Source organism: Ciconia boyciana, chromosome 4, assembly GCF_034638445.1.
Source record: "Ciconia boyciana chromosome 4, ASM3463844v1, whole genome shotgun sequence".
Taxonomy (NCBI): Eukaryota; Metazoa; Chordata; class Aves; order Ciconiiformes; family Ciconiidae; genus Ciconia; species Ciconia boyciana.
In genome coordinates this window covers 55,946,634-55,959,491 of record NC_132937.1, presented here as the reverse complement: position 1 = coordinate 55,959,491, position 12,858 = coordinate 55,946,634, and the positions used below count along the sequence as shown (strand labels likewise).

At 38.1% G+C, this 12,858-nt stretch overlaps 1 protein-coding gene across 1 annotated transcript in view; it reads right to left on the bottom strand.

The window, feature by feature from the left end:
- The window catches only part of TRPM6 (transient receptor potential cation channel subfamily M member 6), a 55,621-nt gene that overhangs the window by 7,764 nt on the left and 34,999 nt on the right, over positions 1 to 12,858 (bottom strand). Inside the window, 7 exon segments of the mRNA XM_072860933.1 lie at positions 1,377 to 1,582; positions 2,123 to 2,205; positions 2,469 to 2,755; positions 5,101 to 5,166; positions 7,447 to 7,497; positions 9,278 to 9,303; positions 10,768 to 10,826. Of these exon segments, the coding sequence (XP_072717034.1) occupies positions 1,377 to 1,582; positions 2,123 to 2,205; positions 2,469 to 2,755; positions 5,101 to 5,166; positions 7,447 to 7,497; positions 9,278 to 9,303; positions 10,768 to 10,826 (778 nt within the window).

Genomic DNA, 12,858 nt, shown 5'->3' with positions numbered 1-12,858 from the left:
ACCATTTTACCAAAAACCTCTTTTCTTATATCTGAGGAAATAGGTGTGCTTTTACACTAATGAAAAAAGTCTATGATCATATGATATGCAATTATTTTTATTTCAATAGGCCACTGATGGTAAATTTATATTCTGCAATGAACATCAGTAAAGGTTATGGAATAACATATTGTGACTGAAATACTCCCAAATTGCAATACTCTTCAATGAAGTTCATTTCAGTTGATGTAAATTAGACAAAATGTGGTGTGTATGTATGCAGAGATGGCCCTGGTATTCTATAGTAAATGGTAATAGAGATTAATCCTATTAGAACTCCAAGGGGAGCAGCCCTTGTACTCCTCCTAAACTCCAGATTAGAGAACTACAAGATAAACATGAGGCCAAAACTAGAGCAGATTTCAGTTTGTTTGAGATGGAAACTGAAGCTCCAGTCTTGATGAGATTTACATAGATGTTTAAATTCTCCATGTTTGAGCCAACACAGTTGGTCTGGAACTGTCAAGAGTTGTATAATAAACCCAAGCAAACTTCAGACAAATTCTAGTAGGCTATGGTGAAGACACACTTACTCTTTCTGTATTTTTTTTCATGTGCAGCTAAAACCACATGAAGGGAAGGATGGAATTATAGGTTTATTTTGCATAATAAGCATGTCTTTTTGTAATTCACAGCTTCTGGATGCTGTAAAATGTAAATATGTTAAGTCTCTGTCTACCCATACACATTTCCCTTGACAGAAATGACAAACAATAGTGTTTATACTGTTTGATGGGTGCTGTTCATCTTCTGAACATTGTCAACTGTTTTATCTCTTTAAAATATGCCATGTTCCTACTTATACATGTACAGAAAGGTGATCACATGCTCTTTGAAGGAGTCACCAGACTTTGTGAATAGCATTCAGGCTTGCAGCCTATGTAAACTGCTTACAGGTTTATTAATATGAAAAATAAAAAATACAGATAGCAGTTCGCACTCTTCTGACAGATATACACATACATTAAGTGTGCATATATACATCGGTATGCTTGAATCTCTGTATTATTTATATATCTTAATAAAAATACCTTAACTGTGGAGTGGTTTTTTGGAGCTGGCTGAAATGCTCCTGCACACTTTATCTACCTGCTCTTTTGCCCATTCAGCCTAGACATATTTGAAGCCAAATTATTTTCCCATTACACCTACATTAATCCAGAGTGTTTCTGTGGATACTCATTTATCAGTGCCACACAACAGATATCCAGGGGTTTCTTAAGCTTTGCCAGTATGTAAATGAGAACAGAATTAGGCCCATTCCTCAGTATTACATTCTCTTTTGAGAGAATTGCTTTTCATTGGGTTTCAAATAGTGATCCCATGCTAGCATTCACCTTGCAAATCCAGGACAAGGAGCTCCCCACGGGTGTACACGTAGGTCCAGTGAGAGAAGGCCAGCATCAGCTCTTCCAGCAAGCTGCTGGGAGTAATCTCATCTCCATTGTTGTTGTTGTATTTCCGAAACTCGCCAGTCATGTACTTCTCAATGGTCAGCCATTGGTTCGCTGAATGGCAGTAGATGAGGAAAACTTCCAGGAACCTGTAGATATAAATGCTGTCTATCAGCAGCTGGCAGGGTAATGAACACCCTCACAGTCAGCGCACAGCATGATGAAAAGCATATATACAAAAAGGAGGAGACGCCTTCCCTAGCTGGAGCGTTTTGAACAGCAGGAGGTACCAAATGGTAGCCAGCACAAAGGCTTTCTTGATTTGATAACTCTCAAAACAAAGCACTTGATCAGAAAGTATAGTTTATGGACAAACAACATAATTTGCTTTACTCCAGCCCACTGTAAATGAGCTAAATCAAATTGTCTTATGTTAATGGTATAAAAGGCAATTCTTGCTTAAGTCTAAGGAACAACATTATGAAGAAGCTTATTTTGCCATCACATGTAGCTATAAAGACAAAGTTCAAAGCTGCCTACCTTTCCTCTTAAAAAGTTGATTAACTGTCGTTAGACTGTCTAAGCAGCAGCTATTTCAACCCACTATGGAAAAGAAGGCTGCATTAGACCTGGGAGACAGCGGAGAAGAGAAACCTTTGGCACCTAATACTTAAAGACAGTGATTTTACCTTGGCGTATAGGGAATAGTATGAGGCTTCACTTGATTGAAGGTATAGATTAACTTCTGGGCAGCCCTTTGCTGTTGGATCTCCTGAAGAAAATAATGTTATAAACATTACTTTAATTTTCATTAATAAAGGTGCCATGAATTTGTCAAAACAAGCAAACAAACACACACCTGGTTGTATACTGTTTACAAATGGGAGATATAACTTCCTCAAAACCTTTTTTTCCTTTCCAAAAGATAACGTCAAACCACATGTCAACCATGCTGAAGACATTCACATGTAAGCAGTATAACATTTAAGACACAACAGGTTAGACCAGTCAGTGTGCCTTCAGGTCTGAACTCACCCTCAGGCAGAGATGTAACACTGTGCCATCATGAAAGATCTTTTGCCAAGTCTGAACCACCTCTGGCAGAAAAGACTTCACAATAAATACTTGTCCCAACTTTAATACATCGTTCTCAGACCAAGTACAAATGACCTTCATGGCCCTCCGCAGACCCCCATCCATCTCCTCCCGTGACAAGACTTGGATCATTGCAGCCATACCACGCTGGGACCAGGAGGACATGCTTTTATCAAGGTTCATAGGTGAACTTTCTTCTAGCCGATAGACCGTCACTTCCTCTCCAGCTTAAACAAAAGGAAGTTTTGTTAGCAGAAGTCAGACATTGCAGAAACAGGAGAGAACTGCATTTTGATTTGGTATCTTAAAATAACATACCACTTTACATACCTTTGTAAGCCACACTTCAAAAGAGAGCTTTTTTATCATTACTGTTCATCTGTGTGAAAACTTCCCCAGCCTAAATTTACACTACTTACGACATACATTCTGCTTAAGATCTACCGTGATAACCTAAGTGGTCCAGAAAGCTTGTATTCAGCCTCTAAACAGAGATTAATTTAAGACCTCCTGCACACTTCCACACAAGCAAAGCTCATTGATATTCTGGTCTATATAAATCAAACTAATTTGCCACAGCTTTTTAAGTACTTAAAGATGGTTGAGCTTTAAAAGTACTTATTTTTACAGGGTTACTATTTTATCTCCAGTGTATGAACTTTAAATATCCTGAGTGTGGCTCCCTCTGCATATGCACTTATGTGGAAGGGGAATTTTTAGTAAGACTTGCTTTAAGTTAATCAAGATCCATGGAACACTCACAGTATTTTCCTTGTAACTGTGCTTAACAAAAAAAAAAAAAAAACAACAACCCACAACAAATAAACAAGGCAAACAAACACGCACAGCTTGTAATAGTTATTGACTACAAAATTAAAGGGCTGGAGAGTGCCACCTTTTGACACAGACAGACAGCTGAGTTGTTTCAAAAGTGGTGACTTGGCCACGATGAGCCAGAGAAATTAAATTGAAAAGGACATTACTTTCCTTGGAGAAAGGAATCCTAGGAGAACGAGCTAAAGCAAATTAAGAGGAAGTTTACAGTTTTGGTGTTTTAAAATAAGATCTGTCTTTCTCCTAGAAATTCCAGTGTTATTTGTACTGCCCAAAATTTCAGATGTTCTGCTCCTGCTAATAACATTTTTCTGAAAGCAGAACAAACCTGGTGAGCTTTAACTTAGTTGCACTCTGTTTCCCTATATAGTTGTAATAGCATTCCTCTCTTGCAGCCTAAGCAAGACACCTTTCTGCTGCCATCATTTGTAAACTAGCAGAAAAGTGGACCAATTTTTTTAAACCTGGCTTTCCTTCCTGCAACTCATAGTATTTGCAGTGTTAATTAATAAGAAACAGGTTTTCACTGGCAAGTGTGATGAGGTAACTACATCTGCAAAATGGCAAAGAATGGCATAAGGAAGGACAAACTGGATTCAGATTAGTAGATTTCTTCCCTGCTCCTGAGCCTACCATCACCAGTTAGCACAAATGTAGATGCTGTCGAACACCACAATTTGCACACATTTTAATTTAAAATAAAGCAACGGAAAAGCCAGTGTCTTACATAAAAGACAGACACTTGAATAAAGATACTATAACTAGACACATTTTTTAATCTTACATTAATTCTTAATTTTATTATCTTTTGACAATTTAATACCTAGAAAGGTGTCTCCTGGGAGCTCCAAAGATTAGAATGTTCAATATGCTCATAGCTATATTAATTATCTGCAGCAATCTGGTCCCAAGAAATCCTATGATGCTGCAAGTATCAGCAATTAGTTGCTGTGAGACAAAATATTCTACCCATTGAAGAGAAGGCACCTAGATCTCACGTGTCTAGAGGTAGAGCTTCTGCTGCCGTAAGCCAATACTGCACACTAATTTCAGAACTCTCCCAAACAATTTATGTATTATTCTCTACCAGTCTTCAGTTACAGTTCAGCACAGTTCTTTTTTCCTTGCTACACTACAAGTCTTCTGTACCAGGTACAGGAGTAGTGCCCTTTAACCAATACCTGGTTTTCCTCTGGATTGGATATCCTATACCTATGTCTACATGTGCGTGCGTGTGAGAGAGAGAGAAACAGAGAGAGAATGCAGGTATTAAGGTTAAGGGGAACATTTTTGCTGTCTTCAGCTATCCTAATGATAGGTATAGAGAAGACAGAGTTAGACTCATCTCTGAGGTTGACAGTAATCACATGAATGCCAATAGATACAAGCTACAGCAAGGGAAATCCCAACAAATACTGGGAAAAATACTAGGTTCACAATGAAGTCAGTCAAACACTGGAAGAGGTTGTCCAGCAAAGCTGAGAAATTTCCATTTACAGACATTCAAAATGCAACTGGACAGGCCCTCAGCAATGTGATCTGAATTGGCCGCAAAGGGAGTTGGACCAGACGACCTCCAAAAGTCCCTGCATGACTACAATTCTATTCTGGTTCATCTCTTTTAGAAAAGAAGAATTGCTGAAATTTATTCAAGTAAATTTCTCCAACACAGTCTTTAAAAAGATAATGCACTGACTATTTATAAAGCAAAAAATATAACCAGGAAGTTGGTACTCACCAAAGAGCTGGATTGGTGTAAATGGTATGGTCTGAGCAAGTCTCATTAAGTTGTTTCTTTCAACAGCTGCAAACAACATAGATTTCACTACTATACTGAATAAACAACAAGCTGGCTGAGTTTCAAAAACATCTGGTGGCACTTTACTGTAGAGTACAAAGCCAAGGAGGCTGCAGTGTGATCCTGTGTTAGATCTGATCACCATTCTACCCAGCTAGCAACTCCCCTTTGCATGCCCATGGTATCTCACAAGCATTAGCTGCCACTCTTTCCCCCATTCATTGATTCCCTTCTTCCAAGGAAAAAGCTCTCTGGGATAAGCCCCTTGCACCCTGGCGAAGAACTGCTTCTGCTAACTCTTCATCCTCCTCTTGCCACCAAGGGCTGCCACTACTTCATCTTCCTGACAGCTCCAGTGCAGCAATGTTCACACTGTGCCAGTGAGATGCACTGGCCCCCGCTGCCCTCACTGCCGGTCTCAGTCAGGCTCAGATGCACCTGGGGATTTAGCAAGGCATCACAGGAAAATCCAAGCTTGCCCTGCACAGAGCATTGTTTCTTCACCTGGGCTCCTCGCCAAACAGCATCAGTAACATTATTATATCTCCCTAATTAGCAGCTTATTTCTCAGGCAAACACCTTCAAAACTTCAGAGCACCAACTAAATATTTACGGATTTGTCCTCACAATGACTCAGTTATCAGGAAGGGGGAGAGAGGTGTGAAGTAAGCCACAAAGAGGGTAAGAGTAGAACAAGGAGGCAACTCGGATGCTATGGTGCTGACTGCCTAATTGCCCTATTCAATGGCTGAAGACAAAACTAGCATCCAAAGCAGAGAGTGAACAACAGCAGAGCTGTGTTTCTCTGCAGAGCAACCAAAAAGCCCTGATGGCAGACTATTCTAGACCTTGGACACTGTCTGTCCTTCCTTTTAAGATTATTTCTCTGTGCAGAAATTAATTAGAGATTACTTTGCCCAGAAGAAGAGAGCAAAGGGGACCCATGACATGCCAACCCATGAATTAGGGTCCTTATTTGAGAAGATCTGCATTTCAGACTCCACTTCAAGCCTTGTTTACATATTCCGAATTCAACAGGCATTGGTTAACACGCCTGAATAGTTTTGGAGCATGGAGTGAAAATCAAGGTCCTCCCTTGATGCCTCACTAGGAACATGCTCTAGTCACAAAATTAGCGCATAGCAGGGACAAGGATGTGAACAGAGGAGCTGCCAGACCTGTGCCATCTGTCAGACCCTGCCAGCACCAACTCTAGAGCCTCCAGAAGCAATGTGAAGTGGACTCATACCAGCTGCTGAACTTGGGTCAAAACTCAAGTTCTTTTGGACATGCAGAGAGGCAGAACTGTATTTGCCTGCACAACGTGGTAGCAAAAATAATGCATAAGCAGTATATGGTGCAGGATTTTAGTATCAAACTTCTGGGCTTAGCTGGCTAAATTCTATCCCGATCTTCCTGAGGAAAGAAAACCTACACTGGAAACCTCTCAAGACGTTTGTCAACTCATAATGGAAACCACTCTCATCTGTGCTAAAAAGTCCTACCTAATCTCAAATAGCATGCCTGACGAGAGCCAAATTAATCACTGCAACAATGCCACGATGTCAGAGAAATTACTCCTGTATACCGACTACAAACCAGGAGGTATTATTCCCAGTGAAAATCGCATAGTTTTTTGAACTTCAGGAGGCTAGTGCTTCTGGTTTACCCTAGGCTTCCCTTTAACGGAGGCCAAGTCCTACAGGCAACAGAGACATCTACTGGCAAGCTCTCCACAGTTCTCCGGGAAAAACTTAAATACAAGCCTTGTGGGAAAATCTGTGCATATTCACTTCAGGAAAAGACAGGACTGCAGGCAATTAGCATCCAAATGATTTATTCCCTGCCAGATTTCCAGCAGTTCATAGGTATATAAACACAGATTAAGTAGTACAGGACCAATTAACTGAAGAAACCAATTCCAGAAAGTACAAAGGAGTATGTGGGAGGTGTGAGGGGAAGTGACAGCTATAAACAAATGAGTGCCTCTTCTGCCCCCCCAGGAATCGGAGCTCTATTCACTGTTTCCACTGATATTTTGAAAGTGATTATCTACATTCTGCTCTGGATTTACCAGAAATACCCGGAATGGAGCAATTAGCAGTAAGAAAATAATTCATAATTTCCTCACTGGAGTGTTAGGCATGAATTAATACAGAACCTTCTTAGCACTGGGCAATTGTGCAGCTCTTCAAAGTGAAAATCACAGAGGATGACAAGGAAAGAACTACTGTTCTTTTTAATTTGTTAAATTACTCAGCTATCATTCTGGTGCCTCCTGCTTACCTGAGTAGTGATGATGCAGATCTTGAGATGTTTTCAAGCAGGCAAAGACATCTGAAATAATGTTTAAAGGATCATTACGTTAATTATCATAGCAGAGATAAATGCATGATTTCTGAATTTCTTCCATCCCAGAGTTTGTCATGAAACAGATTAATCAGAATTACTGTCTCAGCATTCTGAAGAGAAGAATTACTAATAGGCTTTAACTACGTTACAATGTACAGTATATTGGCAGATTTCAGTTATCAATGTAATATAGCCAGATGACTTATTTATTCAGAGAAATGGTGGGAAACTTGTGATATTAACCTCAAGGACATGTAGCTTCTCTAAGCCAATTACACCTCTGGGATATTAAAAGCACTTTGCTGTCCATCATGCTTCACAGCCTCCCAAAGGCATGATTTTTCCAACTCCATCCTCAGTCATTAAGCATTCCATTAACTATACTATTACAGCAAAGTTATAATAATACTGTCTCATTAACCCACAACATCTAAAATGCTGTTAAAATATAAACAGACAAACAGTTTCTGTGGTTATATATTTAACAGGCATAGCCAGATCAAATTTGGTCCAAAAATCTTTGTTTATAAAAAGTCTTTTTAATAAAACCAAGATTAATGAGCATGTTTCCACTAATTAGATGAAATCACTTTGTTCTGTTGGAAAACAATCCTTCAAAATGCCAGATTTCAGAAAATATGTATACTGTACTACTTTTAATTCTGAAAAATAAGATAATCAAAACTGAATCTTCATCAAAATACTTGAACATTACACTTTTCTTGGTGTATTTTATTTGCTTATATTCCCTTTTCTAGCAAAAGAGATCTGAAACAAAAAACCATAAATAGATGCTGGGGGAAGGGCCAGAATTTCCACTGAGTGCCCTTGGTGATTCAAGATCCCTTTTGCTCTCTTTCTTGCTGGACCCAATGAGTTTTGTTGCATTTCGTCTGTTGTAAAACAACAAACATGAAAAGGGGAATGGGGGCTAAGTCATTCCTTTTGAGGATGGGAAAACTGGATCTTAATCAAAGCAATGGTAGGCTCTAGAGAGTAGCCCCGCAACTCACTACGCTTGCAGCAGTGTGCTTCAGCACTGCAGTGTTTTGTGCACAGCTGGACCCAAAACAAGCAGCGCTTGAAGGGGAGATAAGTCTAAGAGTGACTTATTTCTGCATCACTAGTCTCAAGAAAAGATAGATGCCCAGCTGCTCAGACTCTTACAGCTAAGTGGCATGTCAGGAAAACTGGAAGATAGACTAAAAGGCAACAAATACAAGTGAAGTCAACTAGCACTCTACTTTCGTGGAACAAAGTCATTCCTCGCTGTAACCTTGAATTTCTTCATTGGCCATTTCATAATAAATTCAGTCCTTCCCTGATTTCATAATTTCAGGGAAACCACACAAACAGAGGAATTACACCAAACTGCAACTTGAAAAATCAAGCATTCATTAAAAATTTTATATCACAATCTATCCTCAGGTATGCACCCTGCTTTAACTCAGGGATGAAAGCAGCACCATCATCTTAAAGAGTTCCTTCCTGCTGAAAAGGACAACCTTACTGGGCAGACTAGAGTAAAAATAGATTTTTTCTTTTAAGATTTTGCAGTTATCATGAGAAAAACATGTCTTCATAAGAAAAATCCTTCACTTTAAAGCACGAATTAGTAACTAACATATGAAACAATAGTTTAACATCTTCCCATAACCCTCCAACTATAGTAAATTAACTTCCTTTGGGATTTTGTACTTCAGAATTGTCAGAGTGAGATTTGCAGAGAAGAATTAAAATGAGTGACAAGCAACCAAAAACTTACTGTCAGCTTCCTCAGAAGTTCTCAGCCTGTTTAAAAGCAAACATTTGTTATTTTACTCCAAAATTTCTGTCATTAAGCTAACACTGGTACATATAAAGAGATGTCATCTATGTGAAGGCAAAACTCACAAAGGTTTGATCAGCAATCATAAAACAAAATAACTCTCAGTGCAACTTTGTTCATTGCAACAATCAGCAAATAATCTTCAGTTACTGAAAAATAGCCACATTTTTCTGCATGTTTCTTTCTCTGCTTTATGTTGAGCTGCTCTTACGATTCTGCACCACTGTTCATACAGTTTACACTGCAATAACAGTATCAGTTAAAGACCACTTCAATCACATACACAACTGTTCATTTTTCAACCAATGCTGAGATGTATTCAGAGCTACATACGCCACTACCGTTGCTTGCACAAAAACAGACTTTTTAAACTGATGGTCCTTTGGATTAGGGAGGCCGCAGAGAGACTACAGCATCAGCATTAAAGTTAAAGCAGTCTTTGTTACAGAAGACAGTGGATATGATTCACCTCACAGACCACAGAGATCCCACTGAAGACAACAGACTAAGTGACAGAATCAGGCCACTCAACGGCCTGTAAGTCCTGCTGGTAAGTATGCAGTTTGCCTACTGCCTATAAATGACTGGGTAAAAAAAAACCAACCAAATAAACAAAAAAACCAACCACAGGATGGGTAAAAAACACAGTATCTTTTTTCCTCTTCCCACGGTGAAATCACACAGGATGTGACAGCTTTCTAATGTCTTTTATATATTACATCCACAGTGTTACTAAGTAAGAGAGATACAAAAGAAATTGATGAAAATAAGAAAGAAAAGGAAAAGGAATATAGAGACAGCACCACATGTGGAAAAAATACCCCCAATATTAAGATAATGATCAACCAAGCTGGAAAAGAAAAAGGCAAAAAATCCCACAATAAAATTGAAAACACTTTTGAAATCAGTATACTTTCACTAAATATAATCAAAGCTTAATAACTATTGAAAACCCATTAAGAAAACCAAGCTAAATGTTTTGTAAATGTGCAGACTCAGTACGAAAGAGATTAATCAGAGAATGAGAGAAGCTTTCAGAAGCTGCTGGTATTTTGATTATTAAAAAAGGAAACATGCAATTTGCACAGCAAAAGCAACTTTTCACGCTCACTAGATTGGAATAATGGCTAGTTAAAGATGCTATGGTGATCTTAGTGATTGAATTAGAAAATTGTATTATTGTTAAAATAAAAAGAGGTGTCTATTCCACCTAAAATTATACACTTTGTTTAAATGGATCTCCTATAGCTCCATTAATAAGGCTTCCTTTAAAGAAACTTAAACAGACTAAATTGCCTTAACTCTTCATTTCACATAAATTTCTCATCCTAAGTATATTGCAGAACTGAAGTGGAAACCTGCAGAAAGTATAGAAGTCTCTTTCTAAAAGCATGTGATGAATATCTTAATATACTAATAATACATACGAGGAGTTCCTGTTCAGATTACTTTTCTTGGTGCTTCCAAATATGCTATTACTCAACTCCTGTAAAGAAGAAAGATACTTTTACTGGTAAAATCTGCACATTGCTGTCATATACACACTGTGCAACTCAGAAAGGTACAATTTTGAAAACACTTATTGTTATGTTTATTGCTAGCACGGATAATGACACTGACAGGCAGGTGAATCACAGCATTGCCATATCTACACTAAAATGGAACTAATTTGCTAACATTACAGTTTTCCATGCTGTCTCCATACATTTGAATAAAATACTCAGGTACCCACCTACACCTCAATATACTCACAAAAGCATGTTAAAGGTCTTCTAATAGGGACAGTTTTAGAGAACTCTCTTTATATGGGAAAATTCCGATTTAGGCATAGGCCTTATATTTTTTGAAAATAAAATGCACCCTAAACCTCTGTAACAGAAGAAGGTAACAGACTGAGCAGCATTCCAATGATATTTAGATCACATATTTTCCAGATCTTATAATTAAAGAAGTATTCAAATAGTCTTTTAAACTTCCAGCCATATTAGGGAAAATTGGGCCAGCTGGGTCCCACTAATGTGCAAGTCAGAAACGGGATTATTCTTCTAATAGTAGTCAGGAAGATTTCAATCCTCAAAAGAAACAGAGCCCCCAGAAAAGTTCAAAGACAACAAAGTTTAAAGATAATTTAACTAAAATTCAGCTTTGAATATTATCTGAAACTTAACACACAATTTTTTTATTTTACTCCTATTTTTACCTTGTAGCTTGCTTTGCAGATGAAAAAATCTTTAACAAAACCAAAACCTTCCTACACACACCCTTGCTTTGCTCCCTGCTACCCATCAGGAGGGATTTCTGAACCATTGGTGTTCAATGGGTAAATCTGACAGGCACCATTTCAGGAAATACATTTCTTTAAAATATATCATACTCCAAGCAGAACAGTTGGATGCAGCAACATTGTTACATCTCAGCGATAATCTCATTAAACAGAGATAAACTCTCATAACCCAGACAGGATTTAAGAAGAGGCATAGCGACTCAGTGCGTCTTGGAGGCTGTGTATTGAAAGAATAAATAATTTGAAGTTGGCGTTCTGGAAGTGACTAGTTTTGGCCTAACTCCAATCCTGCTGTAATCAGTGGAATTTTTCTGAGAACTTTAAAAATCCACCCTTGAGTTTTACCCAAGACATCTTAATATGAGTTTTGAAACACCAGGTTATTTGGTTCCTTCACACAGTTTCCCTGACTGTACCTTTAGTTTGCTTGTCTGACCCTGTGTTTCACATTTCAAAGATTCATTGATTTAGACTCCAAGCTCAGGTTTTACAGAATACAAAATCAGTAAAGTTATTTCTATTTCTCTCTCTCTCCACTCTTTCATACAAAAAAATGCCATTTTTAAAATTTAGATTTGAGCTCTCTTCGCTGGTATTTGGGATGCAAATTCTACAGCACTCAGAACAGCAGATCTGAAACTATCTAGTTTATTTTTATTCCTAAAAAAAAAAAAAAAAAGCAACTCATAGCATTTACAGTGAAAAATAAGCTAGGCTTTTGAAGACCACCATTTTAATAACGAAGAGTGCTATAAGTAAAACAGGCAAGGAAGGGTGCTGTTGAAAAAGGAAAAGGAAAGGATTATTTCACAGTTCCTTTTCTTAATTTGTTCTTCATTTCCTTTCATACCTCTGAGATACCCCTACACAATGTAGTAAAAAGATATATTTTCTTCCATTAGCTACACCATTTTAAAACAGATAGAAGTTTCTATAATCCACTTTCCTGCCCCGAGTCTTCAGGAAATATAAATTGGTCTAGCTCCATCAAAGTCAATGAGCCTATGTTGATTTACACAGGCAGAGCACCTTTAAATTACGGAGCTGCAAATTAATTCTGATAAATAATAAGATATGGTGTTTATAAGCCAGCGGTTAAGAAATCTAAGCTTTGCTATTATTACCAATATTTAACTCCCACTTTGCAAGAAATAACTATCTCTGTGTGACAGACTAAGGCCTATGTAGCTAACTTCCCAAAATTTACCTCACTCTGCTGACCGACTCTGCCCAC